The sequence below is a fragment of the Salminus brasiliensis genome, chromosome 14, assembly GCF_030463535.1.
Source record: "Salminus brasiliensis chromosome 14, fSalBra1.hap2, whole genome shotgun sequence".
Classification (NCBI taxonomy): domain Eukaryota; kingdom Metazoa; phylum Chordata; class Actinopteri; order Characiformes; family Bryconidae; genus Salminus; species Salminus brasiliensis.
The window spans coordinates 25832445-25851585 of NC_132891.1; the positions used below are offsets into that span (position 1 = coordinate 25832445).

The 19141-nt window shown below is 39.3% G+C and overlaps 1 protein-coding gene across 4 annotated transcripts in view; it reads right to left on the minus strand.

Moving 5' to 3' along the window:
* Nucleotides 1–772: 772 nt before the first annotated feature.
* Nucleotides 773–19141, minus strand: part of uckl1b (uridine-cytidine kinase 1-like 1b) — a 30320-nt gene continuing 11951 nt past the window's right edge. For 2 of the 4 annotated variants that reach the window (XM_072696151.1, XM_072696153.1), the window contains exons 4-15: nt 13437–13607; nt 12576–12647; nt 12131–12320; nt 11655–11716; nt 8858–8877; nt 7819–7917; nt 5817–5910; nt 5295–5357; nt 5046–5168; nt 4248–4355; nt 3553–3709; nt 773–2907 (exon numbers count right to left, since the gene is read on the minus strand). In XM_072696151.1, coding sequence (XP_072552252.1) covers nt 2828–2907; nt 3553–3709; nt 4248–4355; nt 5046–5168; nt 5295–5357; nt 5817–5910; nt 7819–7917; nt 8858–8877; nt 11655–11716; nt 12131–12320; nt 12576–12647; nt 13437–13607 — 1239 coding nt within the window. In that variant the 3' untranslated portion in view covers nt 773–2827. Of the gene's footprint in view, nt 2908–3552; nt 3710–4247; nt 4356–5045; nt 5169–5294; nt 5358–5816; nt 5911–7818; nt 7918–8857; nt 8878–10892; nt 10910–11654; nt 11717–12130; nt 12321–12575; nt 12648–13436; nt 13608–19141 lie in introns of all 4 variants that reach the window. The other 2 variants (XM_072696152.1, XM_072696154.1) reach the window with 1 other exon arrangement.

Genomic DNA, 19141 nt, shown 5'->3' on the forward strand with positions numbered 1-19141 from the left:
GCAGATCCTAAAAACGGACTTTGAGAGCAGTCAGAAAGGCCTCAATTCAGTCAGAAAATGATCTGATGTCTGGTTGTCTGAAGCAAGATAAGCATCACCTAAAGATGGAAGATTCATCTCCAAGAATTCATCTCCTGAGCACGGATCCACTGATTTCTGCCCAGCCTTGGTTACTGCCCATATTTGCATCTTTCCCATAGTGGCCAAAAAACACATGTTTTTTGAACCCTCCAAAACTCAACCATGTCCTGATGTGAAGCCTCGGCATGAGAAATAGCACTTAGCTTAGCTCTGACCTTTTGAGAGAAAAAGGGGTTTATGTTATTTTATGTTGAAGCAGGTTCTGGGTCGTCTTGAGAGAGGTTAATTATGGAAACTGATGAAAGATAGCAAGGTTAGTTTCCATGTGAAGAGGACAACCACAGTATCCTTCCTGTGTATTTGAACCATGAATGACTTGACGTGCTATCCACTGCATTATGTATTTTTATAACAAAGATAGGCTGGGTGTGAAATACGTCATGTGTCGTGACTACAGCAAAAAAAAGAGAGAAAATCCACATCATTGCTGCACTGTAGCATTTATACATGCAAATATGAAGATCACAGATTTGGGGGTTGTCTTTTAATGTTTATTCCCAGTTCTAACAGGTTTCAGCACTAATAAAGCTACCGTGCCATCCATCAACTACACTGAAAGTGTACCAGTTAAGCAACACATGCCTTTTCACGCGCGCAGAGACACATCCACAAACTCCACACAGAGACATCATTCAGATTTTTAAAATATTTTATAATATTGCACTTTTAATGTAAGAAGCCCATGCAACAGGTTAAAATTATAAATAATAATATAAAAATACAGCATACCACAATGTATCTATCTCAGTGAAAAACAGCACTTTGGATCAATTCAAGATAATCCTTTCCTAAAACACTTTCACAAACAGAGCTGATATGAACACAGCACAGTAATTTATGTATTCACGTCGTATACTGTCGTATGTTAACAGCACACTGGCCTGAAGGATGCAATCAAGTGGGTATCGTTCTGGAATCAGTGCTGTATGGTGCATGTGACAATGGCATTTTTCTTGTGACAAGATTAACGCACTTTTACATGTAACAAATAGTAACAGATCAAAACCAAAACCAAAATTACTGGCATAAAAATCAGATCAATCATATACATTGGGAGCTATTTTTAGAATACACAATTTTACTCAGTACTTCCAGGTGCTCAATGAGGTAAGATCACACACAAACATCAAGTTTGCAAAACACTGGAAGCAGTGAGCGCTGGATGACTTCTAGTTTGGATTTTAGAGCAAACTTCAACAGTGTTTATCGTAACGCTGTTCAAACCCATTTTTACCATATATGGAAAAGGCAGCAGTAGACACACCATATGACGCTAATGATGTCATCAAACTAGCTTTGATTGGAGGGAAAAATGTGTGGCGGCTTCTTAGCAACAGTGGTTTACGTTAGGCTAATATATATATATATATATATATATATATATATATATATATATATATATATATATATATATATATATATATATATATAATTACATTTTAATACATCACTCAATTTATCATTGGCAGCCTTGCTGTGAAAACCACTTCGGGAACTGTATGAAGATAATAATCTGTACAGTCATGTACAGTCTCGCACAGCTGGCTTGACGGGAGTGTTGGCTAACCAATAGCAGTAAAAACAGTCCATTTTTTTGTATGGTGTCTCCGACGACACTGTACAAGCATAGAAAATAATGAATGGCTCAGTAACGAATTACTTCTATTAAAGGAAGCTATTCTAATTAAGAAAATACATTAACAAACGTCCCATGCTAACTGCACCTGCACATCATTATCCGTCCATGGAAAATCATCTTCCATAATCTTTTGACTTGCATTTAAAAAAAACAACAACAAACAAAACAAAACTAAACAAAAAAAAATCGCTGAAAGGAAGCAAACACCAACATGAAATGTAAACTAACGTCCCATGCTCTGCAGCATGAGGCCGGGTCTTCAGTAGATTTTCATTTGAGCTGACTGGAGAAGATACAGCAGTAGAGCACAGGTGCTTGTTTAGTAGGCCACATGCTTGCTTGATTGTTCTAAACTGATCATTTAAGCTTCAACAGTCTGTCGTGGTTTGGTCAGCAGATCTTTGCAGGTAAAGCAGAGGGGAAACCAAGGAGTTAAAGAAACAACGCCCACACATATTTTCCGACGAAGTGGTCCTTCAAAGAATGCACTTTCTATGTGTAGAAAGGCAAAGCTGTACGGTTGACTTGTTTTACTTACGCTAAAAAGGAACTGAACGAAAGACAGAATCAAATGAAAACTGCAGCATAAGAGAAGACAGAAGAACTATTTCACATTCAGCTGTGTCGTTGACAACGTTCACTGCGCACTAACTGGGTTAAGAAACTTCAGTCTTCAGTGGTAGCAAACACGTAAGGCACATCATTCAGATAAATAGAATTAAAGACAAAAACAAAAAAACAATATTTACAACAAACACTTCTAAACCGGAGTAAACTTCATAAAATAAGACATTTTCATAAATATACTGATTGTTCACAAAACAATCTGCCATACTGTCAGAAACACTAAATTTATATAAAACCATACGAGAGCTTCATCTGGTTGCTCTCTCTATATCTTGATACTCAGGCCCATTAGACCTGTAGTGCATTTGGGAGAGCTCCAGCCCAGTCTACAGTGGTCAGGAGTTCGGCAGCAGGTTCAGGGTTGCTGATGGTTGACGCGAGGGTCCAATATGTCCACAGCACACAATTCAAAGAAGTAACTCAGTAGCTGGGCTCATCCATATCTTCATCACTCCAGTCGGGCGGGGCATCTGTGCCAAAGTACCTATCCCCGAAGTTTCCTGCAGAGAGACAAATTCATTCAGAATTGAAGTTACTCTTTTATTGTCCACATTTTGAGGGGTCCTGTTTTTTGTTTTTTTTAAACAGCAGGTAAACATGTGGACAAACGTTTTTTTTTTTTTTTAATAAGCTAGAGCATTTTTTTTTAAGAGCAGCTTTTTTTTCTAAATAACCCCTATGCTGTATGCAAAAAAAATGATTACATTTACATTGTTTTCTAGCTTTGTCTCAAAATCATCTGTGCCCTTTTTACTACACATCTATGCGTATCAAAGTAGTATTTGATTTTCAGTGTTTCTTTATGCATTTAATATTTTATTAAGGTTAATTACCATAATAAAAAATATTAAAGTATCAGAAAAATGGCTAGTCATTCACATCATGTTTAAATTCAAGCTCTCTCCAGCTGAACTATCTAGTGCTGTAATTCTCAAGGGTATTCTAGGACCCACATGTGTCTGGTATTGATGTAGTCAGGCTGACAGTCTAAACAACTGCACTCACCAAGATGCAAAATGCACAAACTGATCTTAGCTCTGAAATCTCAAAATCTCGAAAATATTATTTATTTGTCATCCAACAGCTCTCCATGAGGAGAGCTAATGTTTGTGACTGCCAAAGCTTGTAAGACCCCAGCTGCTTACCTATGCCTGGAATTATGTGGAAAAGGTCGTTGACCTTCTTGTCAACAGCGGTGGTGATGATTTTCACTTGAGGAAAAGCATAGGCTACCGAATGCACACCCATCTCAGCCATCAACAGAGAGACCAGGAGGATCTTATCCTCCTGTACATCGTGATCCTGCGCACACACACACACACACACACACACACACACACACACACACATTACCATATGATGGATTTTCTTTTCATTAGATTAAAGCAACATCATTCTACAAATAGTAGATTCCATACTATAGTACCTAAAACAGCACATTCACTAAATATGGCATAGTATATAAGAAAAAGTGAAATACATATTGTAACATATTGTAAAATGTATATTATTTGATTGGATAAGCCACGTTCTGAGCTGTTATTGACAACTTGATAACTTGCGCACTTACAACCGCAGACATCAGTGAAATTCTTTATTAATAAGGCAAGCTATTAAAACTCTGTTGCCTGGAACTGTTTACTAAACATCATTTAATTAAATTCTGTTTTAGCAACAAAAGTGTAATGCTTACTGAATCACACTAAAGCAATTTCAGATAATACTGTCAGTAGAATCTGTCTGCCTCCAGCTAATGTAACAACATGCTAGAAGCACTGGTTAGGTTCATCTACCTTCTTTATCTGTATTACGGGTCAGGGTGTGCTGCATGTGCACTCACCAGTAACACTCGCACTGCCATCATTGCAGCAGCTCCAGTGGACACTGTGCAGTCCATCAGGATCACATGGTCCTCACTGATGTCTTTGGGCAGACGCAAGTAGTGCAACTGGAAACACAGAAGTGCATCAATAAATGAGGTGGCAGTCTTATATTTAAGTGCCGTAATGCAAATTTTCACGAACAGTGCGGAATTGTGAAAACAATTAAAAGTCAATTTAGATGATTACTGTAATAAAAGTAAAGGTACATCACTGACTACATAAAGTTATTAACAGTTACTGAACATAGCACAATGTCCTATAATAGCAAAGAATAACTTAAATTATAACATGTACATAAAATGAATTTATGTTAATGTAATGAGATTTTATACTAAGACGTATTTTTTAAAGTCGATTTTTACGAATTCGTAAAAAATATTAAAAAACTAAATAACACAAACTGTATATTTGAGATGGCAGGAATGTTATAAAGATTACTTCTAGTGTAAGCTTTAAATTTGACTGTAAATAATACGAATAATTATGGACATGAACATTTGTAATTACAAAATGTCTTTCTATGTTGTTGATCTCTTGTCTTCTTACTGATTACTGATTCTGTAAAGCTGTGACAGCTTTGTGGTGACAGCACTTGTAAAAAAAACACATATAAAATAAATTAAATTTGATTTGATTTAATAATGTTCTTACTAATTACTAAAACCATACTGGTGGTACAAAAACATGGGAGGAACTTCAGTGTCAAGAACTAGTGCTATTTCCCTATAAGGTAAAGGTAGAAACGGGGGCGGTACCTCTGGCTCTCCTGTGTCCTGATTGGTCTGAATGAGAATCTTGCCAATGCGGACGTCTTTGCAAACAGCGCGAAGCGCGGGCTCCATGGTTTCGCCTGCTCGGAGGATGGACACACCCGTGATCTGCTCCTCCAACACAGCATGAAAACACAGGCCGCCATCATTAACCACAGCAAAGAGCCTCACCACTGCTAAAATCTGATCCAGGAACAATGCCTGATCCGAACAAAAGGAAAGAGCCCTACTCACCCTTTTGCCATGGAACGTCCTTCCTTCGTAGTCCTGGCCTTGAGGGGTCTGGACAATGCGGACCTAATGAGAAGGAGAGATGACACATCCATCACTTACTGTGCTGCATCTGTCCCATGACTGAACTAAGAAAGCTGCTGCTTCACTGAACACTATTTTAAGAAAAACACCTTAAAAAAAAAAAAAAAAAAAGAGTCAACAGCAAAATCAAAGGCACTATATTGAGCAGACACTGTCTTTTAAGTGTAAAGGTCGTCCTGTGACACCTTGCAGTGTATGCTGCAAACGTGTGTGTCTCGTGACACTCGGTAGTGTATGTTCCAAAGATGCGTTTTGCGCACTTTGTGCTACTTCCTAGTCAAAGAGTTTTTCCATTGTGGTGGACGAGCCACCATAGTTTCCATATACAACGCACTGCCTCAAAACCTTAACCATGTACAGCACTGATTACATTTCGATACAGCTTAGTCTCTCTCTCTGTGTCTACGCAGACATTCGTCTCTCTCATTCTGTCTTTCCTACCTGAGATGGAAGGAAGGACAGAGCTCTCTCGATGAGGAGCCTCATCAGCCGTTTAGAGTAGAAGATGAACTCGTCTCTACTTGTGTCCTTATTCCTGAAACACAATTATTATAGAATGTCACATACAGGACACCACACAAACGTCCCAAACTCTGGTGCACAGTGGTCCAGCTACTGAAAGCTGTGATCACAAGAATGCCTCACATTAGCTGAATGAGTTTAATATATGGAACTGTTTAAGATATCAAAACCTCTGAATGGAGGTGATGACCAGTGATACTTGAACACCTAGAGGGTAGATGGAGACCTGTAATGTAGGTGTTAATCTTACATTTACAGCTCAGTTGGTGGAAGGTCCTCCTCTTAAATGGCATCTAAACTCTATGCCTAGCCTTCTTTCTTCTATATGACAATTGCTTTTCTAGTGTTTTGCTCATCTTCTTGTGTAAAGCACCCAGCTGAAGTACAATATTAAATAATAGAATAATTACATACATTATTATTAACACTACATAGATTGTTTCTATTATAATTGTTTATGGCAGACCATTTATGACTTTTTTCCTGAAAAAGCTGGGTAAAACTGCTGCATAGACAGCTATGGGCCTGTCCATTCGAATAAACAGCAGTTTAAACTGGCATGCCAGTAGAATCTCATCAAATATGCTCACACTTTTAAAATGAATGACAAATGACTTTAACAATAAAATTAACAAACCTGAATATTATAAATATAAAAGAAAAAAGCTTTCAGTGACAAAGGTAACAATGTCCCTTCACCTGTGAATAGTGGCATAGTACAGTAAAGTAGCATAAACTGATAGCTGCCAATGCCAACATTAGCAATGTAGGCTCACAAACTGCTCAATGTTCAACAATTATGTCTGAAAATGCCTGGCTAATACGCATCGTGACAGACCACTACACACAGAAATGTGACCTGAGGACAAACTAATGTCATACAGGCTATTATATATATCTAAATAAATATATCATAAAAATCATTTGCCTGCCAGATGGGTTGAGGTTGTGTCTGATGTAAACATATTGTGCAGACCACTGGCATTTGGCATAGCCATTTAGAAAATGCAGCTATAAATTTCCTTTTATGAGGTAACTTAAATGAATCACTTGTCTTGACTGACCATCAGATTTCATTTATGTGTGTGTACATCTTAATAGTCGTTTACAGTGTACGTTGATGGAGCATCCCTGCAATCTTACTGTATCTGTAAAACCCTGTTGGATTAACAAGATGACCATCATGGGGATCTGAATTTACACGCATACATTCATAATTCTATAGTCCAATGCCATCAGTTTGAGCCCAACTGTCAAGGAACTTTGACATTACAGTGGTAAGTCAAATTTAAATACTACAGGCGAGGGCAATTCATTTTCCTGCACAGGCATCTAGATAGATTTTCTAAGAATAATGCCAGAAACGTTATTAAAATTCAAGCAGTTTTTGGGTCAACCCAGAGACCGAAACAATGGCTTTGCCCTTAATGCGTTAAAAAAAATAAATAACTAAAACAAAATCATAGACGGCCATGAAGCAGAACATTTTTTTATATCACCAAGTCATTTTACAGTAATTATTTGTCGTGAGCAAAAAAACCTTCAGGGGAAAGTTGATTCTAACATTTCCATTATAACCATATTTTGGTTTATACGTAAGCGAGGTGAAATGGTACAGTTTTGGTATGATTCTGCCGTTGTTTGACACAAAAACAAACAGAACGCATGAGAACAGCAGACTAAACTATAACATAAATGGAATTTTAATGCAAATAATCCCACAATTCTATCAATAATTATGTAATTACTTTTACTGAATACAACAAAGTGACAGTAACAGCTGAGCTAAGCTGCTGTGCATTCTACTCAAAGCAAAATACACATCATCGTCCTATAAAACATACTAATGTGTTTAATCCGAGTTGTACTGACTGACGTTGATGTTAATTTGGTCGTCTCTGTGTGTGTATTTGTGTCTGACCTGATAATGGTGTGCATGCCGCGGACCTGCGGCGTGTTCTCCAGAACACTGAGCGTCTGTGGGAGGGGCTGAGCTTGATGGGCAGAGGCTAGTGCTGCCCTGTTACCATGACCACCAGAGAAAGAGACAGGAAGTGGTCAGTGGACTGCCACGCTTAAAACTGTCCCACATTTGTGCATGCAAATGTGCAAACGCATCGACATGTCTACACACACATACACACACGCTCAGCTTATCTCATAGAAAAACTAGGGTTTGATCTCAGACATGAGGACAACTTTCTCACACACACACACACACACACACACACACACACACACAGACAAACACAAACACAAACACAAACACACACACAAACACACACACACACACACACACACACACACACACACACACACACACACACACAAACACACACAAACACACAAACACACAAACACACACTACTCAATCATGTTAATGGAGAATGTGTAAGGTTATAGAGCATGGTTAAAGCATGTGAAGATATTTTGCAAAACTGAAGCAGCAGAAAACCAAAGATTTGTCACTTAAAGACTGACCTGTCTAAAAACTTTTCTTCGAAAAGTCCCGTCACTCTTGACCAAAACCCCCCCCCCAATTAAAGTGCAACCAACCCTGGTGTGACGTATAGAACATTCTTTGCATTTACAGTAGGTCAGTTTTTAAAGTGACTGCACTTAGATCAATAAAATATTAATAAATAATATAAGTAATATATTCTAAGCAGGTCAGTCGAAAATTTGCATTTCCTCAAAGCATTTTAACCTTAAAACTAACCTCAACCTTTCATTAGACAGCTATTCTTACCAGCATAGCAATTTAAAATACTTGTTAAACTGTACCCAGTGCATCAGAATTACCACTAAACCATTATACCAGTAAGTAAAAACATGCAAACTCTGACGTGACCATAGAGGAATCCTTTCCATTTCGGGACACCAAAATTGCTAAGAAAATTGACCCACAACGACAATAAACAGCCAAACAAAGACAAAAGAAAATCATATGCAAATCTCACATATCCCAGCGGAGTTTCCTCTACAGGGGAAGGGAACAGACAACAACAAAAAACAGAGATGACAACAAGGAGAGAGGGAAAAGAAAAGATAGACATCACATACTATCCATCAGGTGACAGTGGAATGAGGACTTTGCTGGAAGAGTGAGGGGTGTGACAGCTGCATAAGACCTCCACACATAAAACACAAGCCCACAGCTAGACATGCTAGGAATACTCCAGAGTTTCTTCTTTCTATCTTATGTCCATGCTGTGCATCTGGAGGTCAGTTGCTTCTGGACCTACTTGTCTCCTGGCTTCTATTATAAGCCTGTTTTATGGTGAGGATGTGCTGAGCTGTGAGTGTTCAGCTTTGCCTGTCCCCCCCTAACACATATGGTAATTTCTCTGCATTAGAGAGAGCGCTAAATGTGAGATGTTTGTGGCGGATTGTGGTAAAGAATTCCAAGTCATTATTATTCCCAAACTAGCGCATGTGATTTTTCCACTGCACTAGAAAATCTACTGACTTGACATTTCTCAACAGTTTTGGCATGTTTTCTGCTGTATGATCTGAAGGGAAGGGGCTTTTGAAAGGGTGTGTGGAGGGGGCCTGCTGAAGCTGCCATACTCTCATTCACTCTTTCACTGGCAACAGAACACACTGACGCAAAGGCCTGTTACATCCTGTGTCTTAAGAAAGAAAGAGCTGAACTTCCTCTCTCTCTCTCTGTCTCTCTCTCTGTCTCTCTCTCTGTCTCTCTCTCTGTCTCTCTCTCTCTGATCTTGCCCAACGGAAAAACGAAAGCCTTTGTAGTAGACATTGGAAACATTTCTGCGGGCAAGATATTGTCTTTGACAATAGATACAGAGACAAGCTACAGAAAAAAGGAGCAAGAGACAGACAGAGTGTGTGTGAGAGAGAGAGAGAGAGAGAAGGAAAAAGAGAGTGAGAGGTCAAGAGTAGGCAGCTGCTTATTTTTAGAAACAGAATGCAGGAGGAGTGTCTCTTTCAAAACAGCACGGAAAAGAGACCAAACGTCTTTGCGCTTCACTTGCTTGTGACTGCTGCACACACTGGTCAGACGTAGTGAAAGCTGCACTTATTGAAAAATCACATTTTAACTACAGCTGTGGTGGGAAGGAGTTTGCAAAGGCTAGAGCTTAGCTTCAGACTTCACTAGTACTGGGCACCAGGCGCTGACAAAGATGCTATAGGATTTAGTAAGGTAGATATTACAGAGACAATAGGGCTGCATAATATGGACAGAATACCATGCTGTGATTGTACTGCTGCATACAGGGACTGTAATATGCAATCGAGTGCATTAAAGATTGGGTGTGTTATTGCTGAATCATGTGGAGGTCCAGATATTGTGGGCTTCTGCAATGTAAGTATTACAAAAGGCCACTGCTGTGACAATGATTAGTAACACTATACTGAGCAGCCCTAGTAGAAAACGACACTCCTTGAATGAAATTCCTTGTTTTTTCAAAATTGAAATTTTAGAACCAGACCAAGGATCTTGCCATGAACTTGCTTGAGATTACGGTATATGTTCATCTGAGCAGGTATTTAAGTGGTCAGTATGAACAGACAGCGCCCCCTATAGGTTCACTACAGTAGGTGCAGCAGTCTCAGGAGCAAGCGATGCTTTTGCAGCTTCAGAGGAGGGACACTGTTTTAGAATGCTGACAGAAGCTGACCCCTGGTGCTGGTCTGAAGCCAGGTTTGCTTTCTGCATCTACAATGAAAGCCAGGACAAGATTTTGTCCATCTATAAACAAAGACTGTAAGACTTGATGGAGAGCTTTTCATGTAAATCATCATTATCTGAAAGTTTCTGATTTCATCTGTTTTTCAAACAATAACAAATTGCACCTGCAAAACAGCAATGCATCAAATTGACCTGGTTTAAATGTGTCCCTTTAAATCTTTAAAGGCTTTTGAAATGGAGGAGTTGTTCCCAGAGCAGCACTAAGGGGTCACCTCTGTCAGCAGTAGCTCTGCAGGCTTTAGCCGGCGGTGAGAGTGTGACGGGTGGAGCTACTCTACCTGACACTGAGCTCGCGCTGCATCCGGAGAGGAAGATAAGAAGGGGGATAGAGGGATGAAGAGAATGAAGAGAGAGGGAGAGATTGGGGGGGGGGGTGGGGGGGGGAAGGGGAGGGGAGGAAGATAGGGAGGTAAGGGAAGGAGGGCGAAAGGGAACAGTCTGAGTGCAGTGAGCGAGCAAGGCCAACAAACACAGTGTCAAACAGGAAAATCCCACAACACTTTCTATTATTAGTGCCTCCACACAGCAATCAAACATTTAAGCACTACAGCGCATTCCCAAAAGTCTTTTTCCAGCAGTCTGCTGTTAAGGTAGCTTTGTCATAAGGTTACATGGATTAATTAAGTGCACTACAGTATGACATATCCACTCAAGGAACCTCTGATGTGGTAAGATCAGTGTTCTGTGCGATTTTCAGTTAGTCCTACATCTTTAAAATATACAGTATTATTGCATGGTAATAAATTCAGAGCTAGCCAATGGGTTGACTGTGGCGCTGTTTCACCAGTTTCTCATTGGGGCTAAAATAGGGGTGGTGTGTTTTGTATATCCAGTAGAGGGTGCAGTGGTACATTCTTAAGAACTATAGAGTACTATAGAGAGAATGTTTAAAAAATGTAAATTATGTTAAATGATACAACATGTAAAGTAACTGTTCATGCAAAGCCACTGAAAAGTCTATGTATGTATATGGTGGGGAAAGAGTTGCTCGCCTAAATCTAAAGTGACTAAAGTGGTAATTTAACTGCAGTCTGGCTTACCTCTTCCAGCTGACTGTGCACGTGCTGAACGATCAGGTCAATAGCCACCATGTTTCCACCACCTACCAACAGACGTGACATAATATCATTGTTTTGGGGTGTGTGTGTGTGTGTAGTGTGTATGCATTAGTAACTATTTCTATATTAAGCACATACTCTTACTGGATGCATAAAGAAAACAACATACTAGTATTAATGTGATGTGGTTAAAGATTGGACTGTGAATGATTGAAATACATAGATTCACCAAAACACTCACAGAAATGGTCATCTGCGAGTGTGACTGGTGAACATGCACACTGCATGTTGAAATGAAATGATTGGCAAATTGCAGCCTTCCAACAGTACTGCTTATTATACTGTGCAGCACTTTTTTGCCCAGGACATGCAACTATCAACAATAGTTATGGTCATTATGAAAGGTTTAGGACAAAGCTATCATGAGATTAGGATAATGTGTGTTTGTGTCCACTCACCACGGGGCACTACAATGTCTGCTAGTCTCATAGTGGGTTCTATGTACTGTTCAAAGGCAGGCTTCACAAACTTGTTGTACTGTTTGATAACTCCCTCAATGTCTCGCCCTCGCTCTGTGATGTCTCTCCTCAGCCTCCGTACCAGCCGAATATCAGAGTCTGTGTCCACAAAGATCTTCATGTCCAACAGCTAAAATATTCAAAATGGTCAAAGAGCATATCACCAGGTTATTGTTAAGATGATAACAGATGGAAAATAATCCTTTAGGGAGCCACTCAATTATAGAACACCATGCACTCACAGAGACCACAAACTACAGAGAATGACTAATTCAGCATTAGTAAGCATCACATACATACATCCAGTAACAGGCCACTGCTTGCAAATGACTATTGATACTTGTGATACAGACACTGTCCAGATAAAATAAGGAGGATCTTATACCTTCAACAGCTCCTTGTCTGCAAAAGCCATGATTCCTTCAAATATGATGACGCTGGCTCCATAGACAGTTTTCTGGAAAAAGTCACATATTGGATAAAGCCATTTGGACCTGAATTACATATAAAAATGTAGATTTTTTTTCTTTATTTCATTATGAATTATTCAATTAGTTGGAATAGAATCTTGCTGTTTGAAAGTTAAGAAGGTTATTTTCCCTACTTATGTAAAGTTGCCACTTTGGAGATGCAAGGTTTCTGACACTAATGATATGATAACATAATAAATATATACAACACACACGTACACAACATGGACAAAGTTATTGGGGCACATGGTCATTCATTGTTTCTATCAAAATTTATGTTATTTTAAAAAAAGAGTTTATTCTGCTTTTGTTGGAGCATCGCAGTGAGGATTTGATTGCATTCAGTGACAAGAGATTTAGTGAGGTCCGGATGTTGGATGATTATCATCCCACTTCATCCCCAATTCACAAATTTATTTAAAAAGTACTGGATGGAGCACCATTGTTCCAGAGAACCTCTGTTCCACTGCTCCACAGCTGAATGCTGAAGAGCTTAATACCCCTCTAGCCCACGCCTGTCAATAGGCTCATGATTATCTGCTCCAAAGAGTCCTATTCTACTGGCAGTACTTCTCTACAGAGACTAGACAAGCTGTGTGTGTACATTTGCACATCTGTGGCAGCAATAGGTGCAACTTAAAGTAGCTGTATGCATTTATTACAAACCATACAAAACAGGTACATTAAAAAGTATACGCGATGTGACAAGTTTATGAATGATAAGTTGAGTACGAGTTATTTGGAGAGTATGTGTGCATGTATGCGGATGTACTCACCCATTCTTTCTGCCGGCCATGTGTGGTGAAATCGTACACTGGGATTTTCACACTTTTGCCTTGTTTGAGCTTACGGAGTGTGTGGGAAAGCAGGCTGAAGTCGAATGCATCCGGGTGGTCAAAGTTATAGTCATTACTCGCAGCTAACAACTGCTGCTCATCTGAAAGGACCTAATGAAATAAAACCAGAACAGTTCAGTTCACAACATGAACATGAGAAATCAAAAAGCATTTATGTCCTTTGACTGTTTAAAAGATTACGAGTCTATTCTTAGCTCAAGGTTGTAGACTTGTTTTGGTGAACTGCTATACATATGTTGTAAAGGCTTCGCATTCTCCACATAGAAGTTACATAACCAGCACGTTGCTGCAGTCACAAGAAACCTTACCCTCCAAACATCAGCTAACAGCACTTGACAAAAACAGTTAAATTTTTGGTCTAATCAGAATAGAATAAAAAAAATAATTACAAGAAGGAAAAGGGCTCAGAACAAAGGTTAGGGAACACTGCATGGTCAGTGCTTAATAACAAACACTTGTTATTAATACAAAAGTATCACAACTTGTTAAAAGTCTTCTAGTTCTGTGAGATTTTTGGGCGATCTTGCACTGCTCATTTAAGGTCTACCCACAGATCTTTAATGATGTTTAGGTTTAGGTTGAGGGACTGTGAGGAATATAGCAAATCCTTTAGCTTGTACCTCTTTAGGTAGTCAATTCTAAATGTTGTGGTGTGTTTATGATCATCATCATGCTGTAAAAACCATGCTCTTTTCATCTTTGGGATTTGTTCCAGATGGCATTAGGTTTGCTTCTAGAATTTATGAACCACACTGTAAGCTTCATTAATTGTTTCCAAAAACGAATCAGGCTTGTGTGGACGTTTCTTTAAATCAGCATTATGTGAAAATGAGTATTTTTTACTTCTGGGCTTCCCTTGCATTTTACAAGCTGAGCAATATGATATCTAAAGTGAAAGAATCATGCAAACTGTGCTACTCTACCATAGGTCTACCATTCCTGTTAAATGCTGTTTCTTAATTACATTACAAACTGAAGAAATTACTACACTTTGCTATCTACTTATAGCCTTCTCCTCCTTTGTGGGCATCAATTATTTACATTTTGTTGAGTGCTACAAAACTCTTTAGAGGAATCCATGGCTGCTTGCACCTGGCATTTCCTACTGATGCATGTGAACTTTATGTGAGAGCTCAAATCTCTTGCGGTGTCTGAACATTTGCATGGTGCTTTTTTCACAAATTGTACCAAACCATAATAATACATTTTTGCATTTTTCCACTGTATGTAAAATTCTGAAAGAAGTTTAGCCTTACTGAATCAGTTCAAAGCTGCTATGGTGGAATATCTAGCCCTGTGGGCACTGAGCAACAGGAATCTTTAAAGTCAGCAGATCAATAATATAACTCACTGCAGTTTATTAAGTGAATGCGAGGGCTCCCATTCTCTTGGCAGCAGTCCACCCTGCCAAAACAGTCTGCTCATGATGAACTGACAATTGTTTGTGAGTCATTTTTGTAGTAATATATGTCACAAAAAATATCTTTTAGCATAAAATACTTACATATAGCAAAAAAAAACCCCAAAAAACAAATATTACGACAAGTACTACACAAATACTAACATTTGTACTCATGTACAGAATGTATGTTTTCTTGCAATAATAATATTCACACAAAAATGAGAATACACACAATCATCTACATATTCAAACGAAATCACAACACACTCAGAAATGTTAGGAATCAGATGTTTTAAGGAAACTGTGAAATTCTGAAGTAGAGTGACATATTTAGATGGTTTGACACAACATTTTAATGTATGTTAAGTCTCTCTCTTCCAGAATAACACTCAGTACAGTGTGGAGTATGTGAATGATATGATACTCCACCCCCATCGCACCACCCACCCAGCTGCAGTTAGCTGCACTAAAATTAGTTGGCATGAACACACTGTCCTTCTCTTTTTAAACACCCCAGACCTGGAATCCAGTCCCATGTTCACTCACTCTCCTTCTGCTCAAGTAGTGCTTTTTGAGGTTACTGAACAAGTCCTCAAGGACTATCAACAGGTTTTGCTCTGTATCAGCCCCCAGGCTAAAGGAGACGCTTAATGAGAGCGCAACACGTGATTACTTGGCTCAGCTGTTTCTTGAGCTAAAATACAAGGACACAGCTTTGGATCCCTCCATACTAAGGCTGAACAATGTCAGATCTTAATATAAGACTCTAAAGAAGTCTGGACAATTAAGGACATATACAGGGCCTTACAAAAGCAAGCAAGCCTGTCAAAAGTCAGCAGAGTTGCCTGGATTACAATCAATCCTTTTTTAAAGACTCACCCTCAAAATCAATTCTTTAAAGGTGATATTGTTTTTATATAAGAAAATGCAGTTGTGTGTAGATGTAGTGTAGATGTAGCATAGTGTAGTGTAGATGCAAAAAATGCAAAGATGCAAAAACTGTTTGATGAGTAATAAGATAAGATAAGATAAGATAGTCCTTTATTAGTCCCGCAGTGGGGAAATTCCCAAAGGCACTGCTGGGATTCGAACCCAGGATCTCCTGTTTAAATGCTGCCTCATTCCACTTGGACAAAGGCATCTCCTCAAACCAAGAAAACTTTTGAGAGGGACACCACAAACAGGTCAGAAACCATTGCCTTTCACAAACAAGGAAAAGGATACAAAGGCACTGAAGGTTCCTAGAGATACAGTTGGCAGCCGAGTTCACAAGTTCAAAGTTAAAGGAACACTGGCTACACTACCGGGATGTGGCAGAAAGAGAAAGCCATCATCGGCTGCCATCACATTCCTGAAGAGTAAGGTGGTCAAGAACCCTCGAGTAACTGCAAAAGCCCTGCAGTGAGATTTGTTGGCAGCAGGCACTGAGGTTTCAATTTGCACAGCAAGGTGCATACTAAACACTGAAGGTCCCCTTGAACATACCCTTTTACGTCTACTGGAACTTGTTGGGCCTATGGATCTGTGGTATGGGTCTGTAGGATGAAGCATGCTAATATGCCAAAAAAGAACCCCCAGCCTACAGTGAGGTTTCTCTGGCACTGATGAATTCAATGAAGTATCAGGAAATGGAGAAAACGTCATGCCTTAAGTTTGGGTGTCATTGGACCTTACATTAGGAATGGGTTGTCCAAAATGCATAGCCAGCTGATGTCCTTGTAGCCGGTCAAAACAGCAGACTTTGAATAAGCTGAGTTAAATAATTCAGAAACTGCAGTAGTCATTAAAATAAGCATTTTGTGTTGAATTTGATGAAAGCATATGTTACACTAAGCTAAATAAATTGCATTCAAGCACCCAGGCTTTATTTCTGTCCATCTTCAAAAGCAGACTGAAGACCCACCTCTTCCAAGAGTACTTGGGCGAAGTGTAGTGTTGAGTATTATGGTCTCCACACTGACTTTTGTATTTAGTAATATCTAAGCTGAAGCACTTGTGTAAGTTGCTCTGCATACGTGCATTAAATGCCTTAAATATTAATGTAAATGTTTGACTGGTTTATTGCAAACAGCTAAATGTTTGTTAACTTTGCTAAAAATTAACCTAATATGATGCATACTTTCGACTGCAACTATAGATCACAATACAGAATTTCAGGTAGTGAGGTAGTGAACGAGTACAGATACCTCATTATACCTGTGAGCTCACTGCTGCATGACAGCTGTGCTCACTGCCGAGTTACACGGTTGGATTATAGACACCAGACACTACAGTATAAGCTGGGAAGATCAGCGTTTAAGATCACCCTGAGATCAAGAGACCTCTTGCTATTGTCAGGACAGGCAAATGGGCCTGATTAGCCAGGCTTAAGATAGTTGACTACTTTGGCATTTCAATATAATTGCTGTACACCCTTCAATATACTGGAAACACATTAAGAAACAAATGACATGGCATGGTTTGTTGAATAATGTGAATATATTGAACATAAATTTATCCAAACACTATTGGAGATCTGCGATTGGTCAGGGCACAGTAAAACATTCCCTGACTGGGTAGAGACTCATTTCCATTGTACAATTCTGCAATATCAGGTTTGGAAGAGCTGATCTTGTGATATTGCTAAAAAAAAGCAATATACTGTGCTGCCCTACTATATTTCTAATAATCACACCTCCGCACTAACAAGCTCACGATTGCAGCATATGTAGAACAGTATTTAGCGGGCTGTTTCACATTAGATAATCCTGCCATCTGCAGCCCACATATTACAAGTGTATAAACACACACACACGCACGCACACACACACACACACACACACACGCACACACACAGACATATTCAATTCCCACAGCTCACTTTGTCTCTTGCGTCTTTTCCCAAGGGAGCTCACAGTCTTGTTTCCTTACTCTCTTGCCTGCCTCTCTCCAGATCTCTTTGCACCCCTCTCTTCATTATGTGAGCAAAGCGACTGTAGCCATTTTCATAATTGGAACTGTAATGAATATTCAGGACCTTTGCACTACAATAAATATTCTGAAAGCTCAATAGGAATCACATCAGACATTGGGGATAGGTCAGAAATTAAAATGAAGTCACTGAAATATTTTCAATTGGAATTTAATAACAGAGATATTTCCCATTTTATTTAATCGGTAGTTAAAAGGTTCTACAGTTGTTAAGCATTCGGGATGTTCTTGTGGAAAGTAGGTGTGGTGTGTATGCACGGTGTGTTTCTGTTAAATGTAAATTGTACTGGATTTCTTTGGCAGTTTGACACTAAAAGAGTGTGCTCATGTTTTACTATTACATAACTGCTCAACAGGGACTGGTACTAATGGGTCAGGGACATGGCTGTCTCTCGCCTCAATCCTGGTACTCGCCTCATCCATTGTTCATCTCACACATGCACTTAAATACACCTCTGAGCTCTGTTTTGTGTAACCTTAGCAACATTCAGTCCCTAAAAGTTTTTACACTTGTGGATTAAACAGCTTTTAGAACTTTAAGCCTATCCCTCAAGCTGAGGCAAACAGTAGAGGCTCTGCAGCCTACACAATTACATACATAAAGCCCTACAATCGTTCGAGAAAATCAGTGAGGAAGTGATGGAACAGAGATGATTCCCAAAAGTATGTAATCAGACCTAGCAATGCTAGCTTAGTTGCAACTAGGGGTGTAGCGATGCACTCAGCCAACAACTTGATTTATGATACTGGGTACACCATTTAAAATGATATCTATATTATATATAATCAACTAGTGAGACTAGAGAAGGTAGGCTATGATGGATGGAGTGGGGTGTTTCTGTTAGCATTGTCCATAAAATGCCAATTTGGATTTAGGCTGGATAACAAAGAGTAAACTTTAGGTCCTGACGTAATGGTCTTGCTTGAAGTGTAAACAAATGCAAATGTTTCGCTGTTCCTCAGCATATAAGGTGTGTTTTGTCAAGTTTCAGAAACTTTAAGAGTGTGATGAAGCCTGGCTTCTCACTTTGGGTCCTATTTTAGCAATCTTTAGGCGAGAAGTCAACCGCGCACCACGCAGCTTGATTCACAGCATGTCAGTGTGTCTTTGCTATCGTAACGGTGCGCAGAAGGCGTGTACTAAGTCTCTTAATTAATCATGTGTGTTTTGGACGTAACGTGCAATAAACTGATCAGCGTGTCACTTGCCGTTCCGTTTAGGAGCAAAGTGTGGTCTAACTTTGGCGAACTG